The sequence below is a fragment of the Piliocolobus tephrosceles genome, chromosome 8 (genome assembly GCF_002776525.5).
Source record: "Piliocolobus tephrosceles isolate RC106 chromosome 8, ASM277652v3, whole genome shotgun sequence".
Taxonomy (NCBI): domain Eukaryota; kingdom Metazoa; phylum Chordata; class Mammalia; order Primates; family Cercopithecidae; genus Piliocolobus; species Piliocolobus tephrosceles.
This window is the reverse complement of record NC_045441.1, coordinates 118,086,542-118,099,609: the sequence shown is the minus strand read 5'-3', so window position 1 is coordinate 118,099,609 and position 13,068 is coordinate 118,086,542. Positions and strand designations below refer to the sequence as shown.

The following is a 13,068-nucleotide window of genomic DNA, read 5'->3' as shown; positions in this document are numbered from 1 at the left end:
AAGGGTTTGAAGGACTAATGAGAGCACTTTTGTTGATTCCTTTACTTGCTCCCACATGTAGGGAAGTAAATGCTACTGAGGAAAATTTGTGGGGTTTTGTTAGTATCTATAGGGTCTCAGGTGAGTAAGCCATGCTTCCTTTTAAAACTCTTACCCTTATTCCCTGTACAGACTTTTTGTCGTTGGTTAGAAAATTCCTTAAAAGGTTTGCCAAAGGAAACAACTGTGGGAGCCGTCACAGTGACACACAAACAACTTACAGACTTCCACAAGCAAGTCACTAGGTGAGTGATACTGGGGGTTCTTAAAAAGGAGGTGTGGGGTGTGGGAAGAAACATCTCTTTATTTCTTATGTGCCCTTGGAAATGGACAATTTGTATTCTGTTTAACCTTGAATTGCACAACTTGGCATTGGAAGCCAATCTAGCGGGAAAACATCACCATGCTGTGTATGTATGTACATATATTTAACATATGTGCTAACTGGTATAAGATTTTTAATGGTAAGTGGAGGCACTATTTCTCCCACAGGAAAATGCACTGAGCAGCTCACTCCCCGTCAGGAGATCTGTCTATATTTTTCTAAGTCCTTCTGAGTTTTCATCCACATTCGGGGGTCAAGAATGTAGGTACCTGAGTAAGGCAAAGCATTGGTTATAAAACATAGAAAGTGATGTAGACAACAGTGAATTGGAGAATATTCACCATGCCTAAAGAGAGTCAAATTCTAATTTCAAAGAAGTTGTGTAGTCCAAACAGAACATCTGCCTGGGATACATTAGGCCCATGAGGCACTTACAATCTCTGGATTACAGCCTAAAATGTAAAGTGGGTATGTTTTTTTACCGTGAACATAAAAATATTTTTAATACAGTTACATAGTCTTCCTACTTGTTTTATAGCCATAAAGGTGTTACTTGGTTTCCTTATAATGCCTCTGTTATAAGTAGACATTTAGATCATTTTTCAGTTTTTTAGTATTACAGATAATGTCAAAAATAGAACCTTTTCCTTCTTTTGAATATTTTCCTTTAAAATTTAATCACTGAATCAAAGGTTATGAGACTTATGGTCTTAATATTAGTGACAGCAACTTAAGTTGGATTTTATAGCTACTTGTTCCCTTGCCCTGATACTCTTTTTATATTTAGAGTCTTTAGAGTTTTGACTACATTTTAGGCAATAACTTATAAATACAGTGTGGAAAGATATATAGGTCAAAGAAGGAATGTTATAGCAAGATTGGTAGTAGTGAAAAAATTGGAAATATTCTACTTGCCCATCAATAGAGAAAATTTAAATAATTAACAGTGTTCTTATACTGCTAAATAGTCCCAAAGATGAACAAGAAAGAAGAAATACATGATAATATGGAAAAATATACAAGATAAATTGTAAAGGTTAAAATAACAGTATTATATAACCTAACTTGAGCTTTTAAAATAATTCTAAAATTTTTTAATTGTTATAAAACACACATAACATGAAATTTACAGTATTAACCATTTTTATAAATGCAGAGTTCAGTAGGGTTAAGTATATATTCATATTGTTGCATTACCAATATCAAGAACTTTTCCATCTTGTAAAACTGAAACTATACCCATTAAGCAACAATTCTGCATTCTCCCCTCTCCCCATCTCCTGGCAATTACCTTCCTACTTAATGTTTGAGTCTGACTACTATAGATACCTCATATAAGTGAGATCATACAGATTTGTATTTTTGTGGCTAGCTTACCTCACTTAGCATAATGTCCTCAGGATTCATCTATGTTGTGGCGTGTGCCAGAATTTTCTTCCATTTAAAGGCTAAATAGTAGTCCATTGTATGCGTATACCACATTTTATTTATCCTTCCATCTGTTGATGGCCATTTGGATTGCTTCCACCTCTTAGCTGTTGTGAGTAAGACTCCTATAAACCCAGGTGTACAAATATCTCTTTCAGCCCCTGCTTTCAATTCTTTTGGATTCCCAGAGGTGGAATTGCTGGATCATATGGTGATTCTATTTAATCTTCTTTTAATTTTTTGAAGAACCATCATACTGTTTTCCATAGCAGCTGCACCATTTTACATTCCCACTAGCAGTGCACAAAGTTCCAATTTCTCCACATCCTCACCAACACTTGTTATTTTCTCGGTTTTTTGAGAGTAGCCGTCTTAGCATTTCACACCCAGTGTGAAGTGATATCTCATTGCGGTTTTCATTTGCATTTCCCTAATGATTAATGATGTTGAGCATCTTTTCATGTGCTTATTGGCCATTTGTTTATCTTCTTGGAGAAATGTCTATTCAAGTGCTTTGCCTGTTTAAAAATTGGGTTTCTTTTGTTGTTGAGTTGCAGGAGTTCCTTTTATATTTGGGATATTAATTCCTTATCAGGTACATGATTTGCAAACATTTTCTTCCATTCTTTAGGTTGCCTTTTCATTCTGTTGATTGTGTCCCTTGATGCACAGAAGTTTTTAATTTTGATATAGCCTAATTTATCTGTTTTAGTTTTGTTATCTGTTTGGTGTCATATCTAGGAAATCATTGCCAGATTTAATGTCATGAAGTTTTCCGCCTAGATTTTCCTCTAAGAGTTTTACAGTTTTAGGTCTTATGTCAGGTCTTTGATCCTTTTTGAGTTAATTTTTATATGTGGTATTAGGTAAGGGTCCAGCCTCTTTCTTTTGCTTGTGGATGTCCAGTTTTCCCAGCACCGTTTATTGAAAAAGACTGTCCTTTCTGCACTGACATCCTTGTTGAAAATCATTTGACCATATACAGGAGAATTTATTAATGGGCTCCCTATTCTATTCCATTGGTCTACGGTGTATTTCTTTATGTCAATACCATGCTGTTTTGATTATTGTGGCTTTGTAATTTTAGAATCAGGAATGTGAGGCCTGTAGTGTTCTCTTCAAAGATTGTTTTGGCGGCAAGGCGCGGTGGCTCACGCCTGTAATCCCAGCACTTTGGGAGGCTGAGGTGGGCAGATCACGAGTTCAGGAGATCGAGACCATCCTGGCTAACACAGTGAAACCCCTGTCTCTACTAAAAATACAAAAAATTAGCCGGACGTGGTGGTGGGCACCTGTAGTCCCAGCTACTCAGCAGGCTGAGGCAGGAGAATGGTGTGAACCTAGGAGGTGGAGCTTGCAGTGAGCTGAGATCGACCACTGCACTCCAGCCTGGGCCACAGAGTGAGACTCCATCTCAAAAATTAAAAAAAAAAAAAAAAAAAAGGATTGTTTTGCCACTTGGGGACCCTTGAAATTCCATGTGAATTTTAGGGTAGATTTTTCTGTATAAGAGGTTGTTGGGATTTTGATGGGGATTGTATTGAATCTATAGATTGCTTGGAGTAGTATCGAAGTCTTAACAATATTAAATCTCCAGATCGACAAATACAGTATATTGTTCCATTTATTGGTGTCTTTAATTTCTTTCAGCTACATTTTGTAGTTTTCAGTGAATAAGTTTTTCACCTCCTTGGTTAAATTTTTTCATAAGGTTTTTTTTATGCTATTGTGAATTAACGAACTTGTACTTTAAAGAGCTGTTTTATTATAAATTATACACACACACAGGCTACTTTATGCACAGTAAGTCTTTGGAAAGATATATAAGTGAGACTAGGAGGGGAGGAAGGCTTTTACTTTTCATTTCATAACTTTCTGTACTATGTGCACTTTTTTATGAGCATAAATTACACTTTTATGGGTAAAATCAGACTTAGAAGGGAAAGAAAATGAACTTTAAGCAGTGGTACAAGAGCTAGTTGTCTTTTCTCAGAATTGATTTCTTAATGTCACTTTCCAAAATAGTTTACTTTCTCATCTTCTGGAATGTCTCCAGCAATTTTGTTAATGTTAAAATCCCAAACCATGGAATGCTATTATTTTATAGTTTACTAAGTAGCTTAAGTAGTAAGCCCAGTATGCCCCAGAAATAACTCACTTTTAGCCATAGATCAAGTGACATGCATGACTGAAAAATAACATGTGACCCTTCATGACACATTTTGCCAGAAGTGAGGATTTTCCCTCCACTGGGTAGACATATATATTGACTGGGGTGACCTTAAAAATTATTTGATTGCTTTTACTGTGAATATTCTCAGTAGAAGTAGTAGTTGCTTCTCTCTGCTTCTGTTTTGCATTATTCCCTTCAGTGCTGGTTACAGTATAAGGGCAGGATCATATTGGCTCTAATTTTCTTAAAGCAAATGGGAACCTAGGGGAAGTCCTCCAAAGATGGGGTTTGGAGTCAAGAATATTTGTTTGAATCTTGCCACATACCCTATTACTTTGATCTTCAGTTTAATCAAGTGAAATAGGGTTAGTACTACCAGTCTCATAAGGTTACTATGAGATACCATATGGAAATCTAAAGAAGATCTTGCACATGGTATGTGATCAGTGAATGTTAACTCCCTTCTCCTCAGAGGAGAAACTGCTAGAATGTCATTATGTACTTGCAAGACTAGCTGGGGCATGTCTCCTGTTGACTTTAAGGCAGCCACCCACACATTCTGGAATAAGTCTCTGTCAAGCCCTCATTCCGTCAGTGGGACTAATATATAACAAATAAAATAATATGCTAAGTCTGAAATCAAGGTCATAGATATCCTTTCCTAATTTATGATAATTCTCGGGGCAAGGAAAAGAGACCTAAGTAAAGCAGTGCTGTGGGGGGGGAAATCTGTGATCTTTGTCCTGTGATATGGGAAAATAAGGTGCACCACCAACCTGACCTACTTGATCTTTCATTGCTAAACAAGTTTTGCAGCTCTTCCTGTAGCAGGCTATAACATATGAAACATAGTGGTGGGAAATGAACAGAAGTGAGAGCTAATGTTGAGGTGCTAGAGAAAGGACTTGAGATTGCTCATCTCCTCTTAGTAATTCTCTTCCTCTAGATTGCCTATAGTAGAAAGGACAGAAAGCCCTTGAACTTTCTGTCCCATTCATGACTCAGTCTCCCTTTTGATTTTAAGGTCCTGTAACACCTGCCTCAACATGCTACTTTGTTTGCTATTCTGGCAGAGAGGGTGAACTGGTTCAGTTTCATTTCAGCAAGCCCAAGCCTGCTTTTCACGTGGTACTGGTAGTTAATTCCCTAGCTTTTTTAGTTGGTCAACTTGAAGAAAGCTGGGACGTTTCATTCTAAAATAACATTCTTGCTTTCCAAATGCCAAATGAGCCCATCATTAACTAAGACCAATTGGGAACAGAAAAAACCCTGCCATCATTTCCATTTCTCTATCTTGGTGTTTATTCTGTGACTGCTTGTCAGTTGCCTGGGGAGCTTCAAAGCCAAAAGATGTTGTACATGGGAAGCATTGATACTGGAATTAGAGGCCAGTAAGGGGTTGAATCCCTAGTCAAGTCACCGGAGTTTCATTATTTTCTGTTACCTACCAGGTCATCGGATCAAAAGGGTCTCATTTCTCAGCACTCCCCTAGTAATCTTATGGGGCTCGAAAAATAGTGACCATAAAAGCTTTCAGAAATGTGGTGGAAAGATAGGAATTTGGGGACTAGAAGCCAGAAAATAGAATCTAAAAAATACTGGCAGTGGAAAAAATAAATAAATAAATAAAATAAAAAGCTAAGAAATATCAAATGTCAGAAGGACTGAGACAGAAAATACAGTCATGTGTTACTTACTGATGGGGATATGTTCCAAGAAATGTGTCATTAGGTGGTTTAGTTGTTGTGCAAACATCACAGAATATACTTCTACAAACCTAGATGGTATAGCCTACCGGACATCTGGTCTATGTAGTGTAGCTTATTGCTCCTAGGCTGCAAACCTGTACAGCAGGTTACTGTACTGAATACTGTGGGCAATTGTAACACAATGGTAAGAATTTATATATCCAAACATATCTAAACATAGGAAAGATACAGTAAAAATACAGTATAAAAGAGAAAAAAAAAAGGTATGCCTGTATGAGGGCACTTACCATGAATGGAACTTGCAGGACTGGAAGTTGCTCTAGGTGAGTGAATGAGTGAGTGAGTGGGCGAGTAAATAGAAGGCCTAGGACATTACCATACACTACTGTAGACTTTTTATAGATACTATATACTTTGGCTACACTAAGTTTACAAAAAAAATTTTTCATCAATAAAAAATCAACCCTTGGCCAGGCACGGTGGCCCATGTCTGTAATCCCAGCACTTTGGGAGGCTGAGACAGACAGATCACTTGAGATCAGGAGTTTGAGACCAGCCTGGCCAACATGGTGAAACCTTGTCTCTACTAAAAATTTTAAAAATTAGGCAGCCGTAGTGGTGGTCACCTGTAATCCCAGCTACTCAAGAGGCTGAGGCTGGAGAAACACTTGAACCTGGGAGGCAGAAGTTACAGTGGGCCAAGATCGTGCCACCACACTCCAGCCTGGGTGACAGAGTGAGACTCTGTCTCAAAATAACAACAACAACAATAATAAATTAACCCTTGCTTACTGTAACTTTTTTACTTTATAAACTGAATTTTTTAAAAAACTCTTGGACTCCTTTGTAATAACATGTAGCTTAAAACACAAATTGTACAGCTCATAAAAAATTTTTTTCTTTGTATCTTTATAAGCTTTTTTCTATTCTTAAAATTACTTTTTTTTATTTTTTATTTTTTAAAGCTTTTAAACTTTTTTGTTAAAAGCTAAGACACAAACACATATTAGCCTAGACCAACACAGGGTCAGGATCATCAATATCACTGTCTTCCACCTTTACATCTTGTCCCACTTAGAAGGTCTTCAGGGGCAATAACACACATGGGGCTGCCATCTCCTAGGAAAACAATTTCTTCTGGAATCCCTCCTGAAAGACCTGCCTGAGGCTGTTTTACAGTTTTGTTTTGTTTTGTTTTTAGTAGAAGGAATACATTCTAATGATAAAAAGTATAGTATAGTAAATACATAACCCAGTAATATAGTTGTTTATGATCAAGTATTGTGTACTGTAGATAATTGTATGCATTGTTGTTTTATACGACTGGCAGTGCAATAGGTTTGTTTATACCAGCATCACCACAAGCATGTGAGTAATGCAACATGCAGTTGTTCATCTCTATTATACTCGTAGGACCACTGTCATATATGCAGTCCATCGTTGACCAAAACATCACTGTAGCACATGACTATAGTTGTAACATTCATGGAGCTTTTTTTTTTGAGATGGAGTCTTGCTCTGTCACCCAGGCTGAAGTGCAGTGGTGTGATCTCAGCTCACTGCAACCTCTGCCTCCTGGTTCAAGCGATTCTCCAGCCTCAGCCTCCTGAGTAACTGGGATCACAGGTGCCCACCACGTCCGGCTAATTTTTGTATTTTTAGTGGAGATGGGTTTCACCATGTTGGCCAGGCTGGTCTCAAACTGCTGACCTCAGGTGGTCTACCCACCTCAACCTCCTAAAGTGCTGCGATTACAGGTGTGAGCCACAGCGCCTGGCCTCAAGGAGCTTTTTGATCCATTTCATTGGGCTGCCCACCAAGGACACTTAAGTTAGACATTTGGCTGAAGTGTTTGACACCAAAGCACTTGCAGATAGGATTGGGGCAGAAGCCGAGTTGACAGCGTAGCCTGTCCCTCATTTCATCCTATCTCACTGCAGTTCTCCCATACTTGCATTTTGGTTTCAATACTTTCTCTCATGCACCACAAAGGAGGCTGTGAAGTTATTTCTCTTCCAAAGTCTCTGCCGGGCACAGTGACTCATGCCTGTAATCCCAGCACTTTTGGAGGCTGAGGCAGGATGATAGCTTGAGCCCAGAAGTTCAAGCAGCCTGGGCAACACAGTGAGACCCTGTTTCTATGTTTTGAAAACAAAACAAAATGGAAGTCTCTTGAAGAAGGGTAAAATTTAAAACATGTAAGACATTAGGATAGCAAAAAAATCTCAGTCTCCAGCACTGTCCTAAGTTTCAGGGTTTTCTATTATCCTAGTCCCTTGTAATAACACACCACATAGCAACTTCTCTTGGATTACAAATCTTCCTCCTTCCTGACATTGGGAGCATGAGTGGTATGGGCTCACATACCCTGGCTGCCTCCTTAACAGTCAATATTAATTTGGAAGTAAAATGAGAAATGTAATACTTTAATTGAAGCTTATTAAATCCACAGAGGTAATGGCAATTCCAATAAAGCCAAAAGACTTTTTTCATTTTCTTTCTTTTTCCTTTTTTTTTTGAGACAGGGTCTTACTCTGTTGCCCAACCTGGAATGCAGTGGCACAATCACGGCTCACTGCAACCTCAACCTCCCCAGCTCAGGTTATCCTCCTGCCTTAGCCTCATGAGTAGCCGGGACCATAGGTGTGCACCACCACACCCAGCTAAGTTTAAAATTATTTGTAGAGATGGGGTCTCCTTGTGTTGCCCCAAAGTGTTGGGATTACAAGCATGAGCCACTGTGCCTGGCCACCTGCCTTATTTTCATTACATTTTTAGGATGGAGAGACTAGAGGAAACTTTCTAGAATGTTCTGTTGAATCAAGTCATGGGGTCTAAGTCAAGGTTCTTAATGATGTTTCAGAACTTATAATGGGTAGGGAAATCTGGATGTAGGAACTTAAGTGGATAGCTGTATTTTCACTTTTTCTGTTGGATCACTTAGAGCAGCTCCCTCCCCTGGTGTTTAATCATTATAAGATGGAAAGTGTGTTTTCATCTGCATTGAATCCTAGGCTGTAGGCACTGGTATCTGAGTTAGTTGAGCCAGGGAGAGGGCCACAGGAAGGCAAGCACTTTATTAAGAATTGCTTCCTGGCTGGGCACGGTGGCTCACGCCTGTAATCCCAGCACTTTGGGAGGCCGAGGCGGGCAAATCACAAGGTCAGGAGTTCGAGACCAGCCTGGCCAACATGGCGAAACCACATCTCTACTAAAAATATAAAAAATTAGCCGGGCGGGGTGGTGGGCATCTGTGATCCCAGCTACTGGGGAGGCTGGGGCAGGAGAATCGCTTAAACCTGGGAGGCGAAAGTTGCAGTGAGCTGAGATCGTGCCATTGCACTCCAGCCTGGACGACAAGAACAAGACTCCCATCTCAAAAACAAAAAAAGAGGTGCTTCCTTTTCCACAGCTTTAGCTTAGCCTCATGTTCATTTAGCAAAAACTGTTACGAAGACAGATACAGTAGAATGAACCTGGCATCAGCTGGTTTCTTGGTGACAGTTTTGGACAAAGGGAGGTTGGGGGGCTTTTGAAAAAACAGGGTCAGATGAATATTGGGCTATTCATATCACATAGGCATCTCCTGCTTCGTCTCTCTTTCTACATGTTTTAACTCTTTCCTTTCTCCCTCCTCCTCCCACAGGAGGAAATCCTGAGCAGCCTGTTCAACTAGAAAATCAATGACTGATGGAGACTTAGTTGCTAGACCAGCCTTTGTAAACAAAATCTATCTTTGGAAGAGAATGAGGAAACTTATGAGAGCCTTAGCAACCAAGTGTTGTTGTAGCAGCCTACATGTATTGAATACTATTTTGTTCACTGCTCTATTATCATAAGCACTCTGTATATGGATGATTTTAATCCTCTAAACAGTGTTATGAAGTAGATAATATTAACAGATGAGGAAACTGAGACAAAGATTGGTGACTTGTTCAAGAGCACAATGGAGCCAAGATTCAAACTCGGGCAGTTTGTGTCCAGAGTCCACTCTTTGAAGACCACCAAGCTTATAACTTTTCTCATACATAATAGTTAATTTTTGCCCCGAATTACAGAAAGATCTGAAGCCAGGGTCACTCAGGAAACGATGGAGAGAGCTCCTAGCAGAGTTGGGACAGTTCTCAGTGTGCCCCAATGTTGCGGTGGTTTTTCAGCATATTCTGTCTTTTCTCCTCAGTCAAGGACCAACCTACCTTTTCTTTTCTAGTGCTGAGGAATGTAAGCAAGTTTGCTGGGCCTTGCGAGACTTCACCAGGTTGTTTCGATAGCTCACACTCCTGCACTGTGCCTGTCACCCAGGTGAGGATACATAGTTCCCAGCTTTTCTCCAGACTGTCGGGGATGCCTGGGAATGGGCATAGGTTTTAATGCCTATCATGGGACCGGTCTTATAGCTGGAGTCAGGGAAGGACTCAGCAGTTTAACTGTGGTGAACAGCTGGAATATATGGGGCCCAGATTTTCCTGGGCCTGGGCAGCCAGATAATAGTCAGTGTCTTTGGGGGACCATTTTTAACTCCATAAAAAAGTAACTGTTGCAAAGTGCATTGAAAAATTTTCTTCCCCCTTCCCCTTACAGACACTTCTAAGATGGTAAGTGTGCATGGCAACAAACAAGTATTTTTAACCTGGCTACTTTGGCAAAAACAACCTCAAGTAGACTGTTATATGTGTTGCCAGTCTCCTAAAACTGACCCTCCAGATGTAATGAGCAGAGAGCTTATTCTTATCACTTTTATGACCTGAATGCTGAAGTGCCTGGTTTTGACCAGGGCAGGAGGTACGAGCTGAATATCCCTTATCCGAAATGCTTGGGATTTCGGAGGAAAAAACACTTTCAGAAGTGTTTTTCGGATTTTTGATTTTTTTGGGATTTTGGAATATTTGCAGAATGCATACCAGTTGGGCATTCCTAATCCAAAAATCCAAAATCCAAAATGCATCAATGCGCATTCCCTTGAGGGTCATATCAGCGTTCAACAAGTGTCAGCTGTTGAAGAATTTTGGCTATTCAGGTTAGGGATGCTTGGCCCTTACAGGAAAGGAGGAGCATCTTTGGCTCCCAGTGAGCACTTTTCTCCACGTGCTTTCCGTCTTCTGATTCTGAAGCAAAGCAAGAAGCTTAGCAGAAAGGAGTGGGTAGTAGAATTTGGATGCCAATTTCTTGACGGAGAGAAGAAAAGCAACTCTCCTTTAAGCCCGCTCTTTGATGTCTCAAGGCAAGTTTCTTCTCCCAGGAGGCAATTCTTCATGAATGTAGCACTCACTGGTAGTTTCTGTGATAAATGCATTCGTAGGTAAAGGTGATGTTCAGCAGTGCCTTGCCACACCCAAAATCATTTCTCAACTTTGATTGTTTTAATGAGTAATAATATCATTTGGGATCTCCAGGTTTTGCGTGGCGTCTGGGTTAGCTGACATTGATACACCTCATAAGGTTGCTCATGGACAGCTGTCGGTGTTCATGGTTAACTTTTATTGTGCCCTTACTGTGTGTCAGGGCACTGTTTTAAATGCTTTAGATGTATTAGATAATCCTCATCTGCTTTTCTGGATTTGTTACTATTTTTCCTACTTTACAGATGAGGAAATTGAGGTTCAACAATGTTTTAACAATTTGCCTGACAGTTACTGGTGGAGCCAGAGTTCACATGTAGATATTCTGGTACCAGAGTCCTCACTTTGAACCACTCCACTTAACACAGTATCCTTTCGATAGCATCTAAATTGGTGTTTTGTTTTGTTTTTAACTGGTTGGTAGGCAAAGACTTGTTTCAAAATAAAATCGACATGAAGCCTGTGGGATTTAGCAGACTGAGGTGGAGCTTCCCTGGTTGCTTTGAATGGGAGACCTGGACCTGTTGGCTCTTTGCCCTCCTGACACGTCATCCCTTGTTTCCACAGCACACTCAGCATTGGAAGCACACTGCAGATGGTGTCTCATTAATGCAGTAGCTCCCTTGAACCCACAAGTTAAAACTCCAGACTTTTATTTATTTATTTTTTCTAAGTTTGTATGGCAAACTTCAGAATGAGGTACCTGAGGAAATATAGAAACCTCTGCCTTAAGGTTGATTTTACTAAATGCTCTGTTTTCTGGTGCAGTTATTGACTATCTTATCTCTTTTGTCAGGAATGTCTTTTTTAATTAGAAGACAGGAAGAAAACAAAAACCAGACTGTGTCCCACAATCAGAAACCTCCGTTGTGGCAGAGGGGCCTTCACCGCCACCAGGGTGTCCCGCCAGACAGGGAGAGACTCCAGCCTTCTGAGGCCATCCTGAGGAGTTCCTGTTTGGGGGTGTGAGGGAAAATCAGCGCGGTTTTTAAAAAGATGGCTGAGGCCTGCCCGGCGTGGTGGGAGGGGAGCTGGTTTCCTGGTGAACTTTCTAAAAGGAAAAATAATTTTAAGTAAAGAAAAAAGAAAAAAAAGGAAAACTAAACAGAAACCAGAACTGAAACATTCACCTGGTAGCAAGTGACACATGCACGCACACACATACACGCACAAGCGCCAGTGCGCACGTGCACGTGGAAAAACAAAAGGACAAGCTTTCTGTGAAACAAAATATTTACTTAGGGATAATGTGGGGATTCACGTGAATTAAATAGCTGCAATTGGAAGAAGAGGGTCAGGGTCATTTGTTCAGGTTTTCTATTGTTTTGTCCTCTGTTTCCTCTTCTCCCCTTCCTTCTGTTTCTCTCTCCCCTCCTTTTAAATGCAAATGAGTAGAAATTTATTCTACCTTCCCCAGGTGTTTCTTCCCACCTTTAGAGTTGTGTAGACAAGGAGGAGTAAGCAAGGAGCCTGTTCTGCTTTCTATTGTGGTCACATTGGTGATGCTCAGGACCTGCCAGGGTCAGAATTTATGGATATCTGAACCATACATCCATAACCATATCTCAGTCCACTTCCAATCCACATCAGGTTGTTGTCTGCCTTGGAGAGAAGAGCCAAAACTGGGGTGGGGTGGGGGGTACAGGATATAAATGTGTAAGTTTTTGTTTTTTAAGGTTTTTTTCTTAGTGAATTATTCACCCACAGACATGAGAGAAAAAAAAAGAGGGAGGGTGTGTGGAGAAAAAATGTTTACAGGGCTAACAAGGGATGATGTGTCATTTAGTATTTTACTAAAAAGTGTGGAAATGACTTGATTTCAAGGGGAGGGTGAGGCCAAAGAGGGAAGCCCAAAACAGATCTTAATGTTTCAAAGGAGTGCAGCCCTGCACAGCCATCAGATATGAGGGCACTGTTCTGTCTGGTGTTGTAGCCATCTCAAGAACAAATCAACAGCAACAAAAGAAAAAGAATAAATTTTTAAAATTTAACCAGTGTTTCTTTGTTTTTACTTTCATTCACTGCCTTGTAGCTCAGAAATGGTTCAGCTAGACT

At 40.1% G+C, this 13,068-nt stretch overlaps 1 protein-coding gene across 4 annotated transcripts in view; it reads left to right on the top strand.

Annotated features, from left to right (window-relative positions):
• Positions 1 to 13,009, top strand: part of TNPO3 (transportin 3) — a 101,172-nt gene extending 88,163 nt beyond the window's left edge. For 2 of the 4 annotated variants that reach the window (XM_023223532.2, XM_023223533.1), the window contains 3 exons: positions 172 to 284; positions 9,885 to 9,976; positions 11,810 to 13,009. In XM_023223532.2, coding sequence (XP_023079300.1) covers positions 172 to 284; positions 9,885 to 9,945 — 174 coding nt within the window. In that variant the 3' untranslated portion in view covers positions 9,946 to 9,976; positions 11,810 to 13,009. The remainder of the gene's footprint in view (positions 1 to 171; positions 285 to 9,884; positions 9,977 to 11,809) is intronic. The other 2 variants (XM_023223530.2, XM_023223531.1) reach the window with 1 other exon arrangement.
• The last annotated feature ends 59 nt before the right edge of the window (positions 13,010 to 13,068 follow it).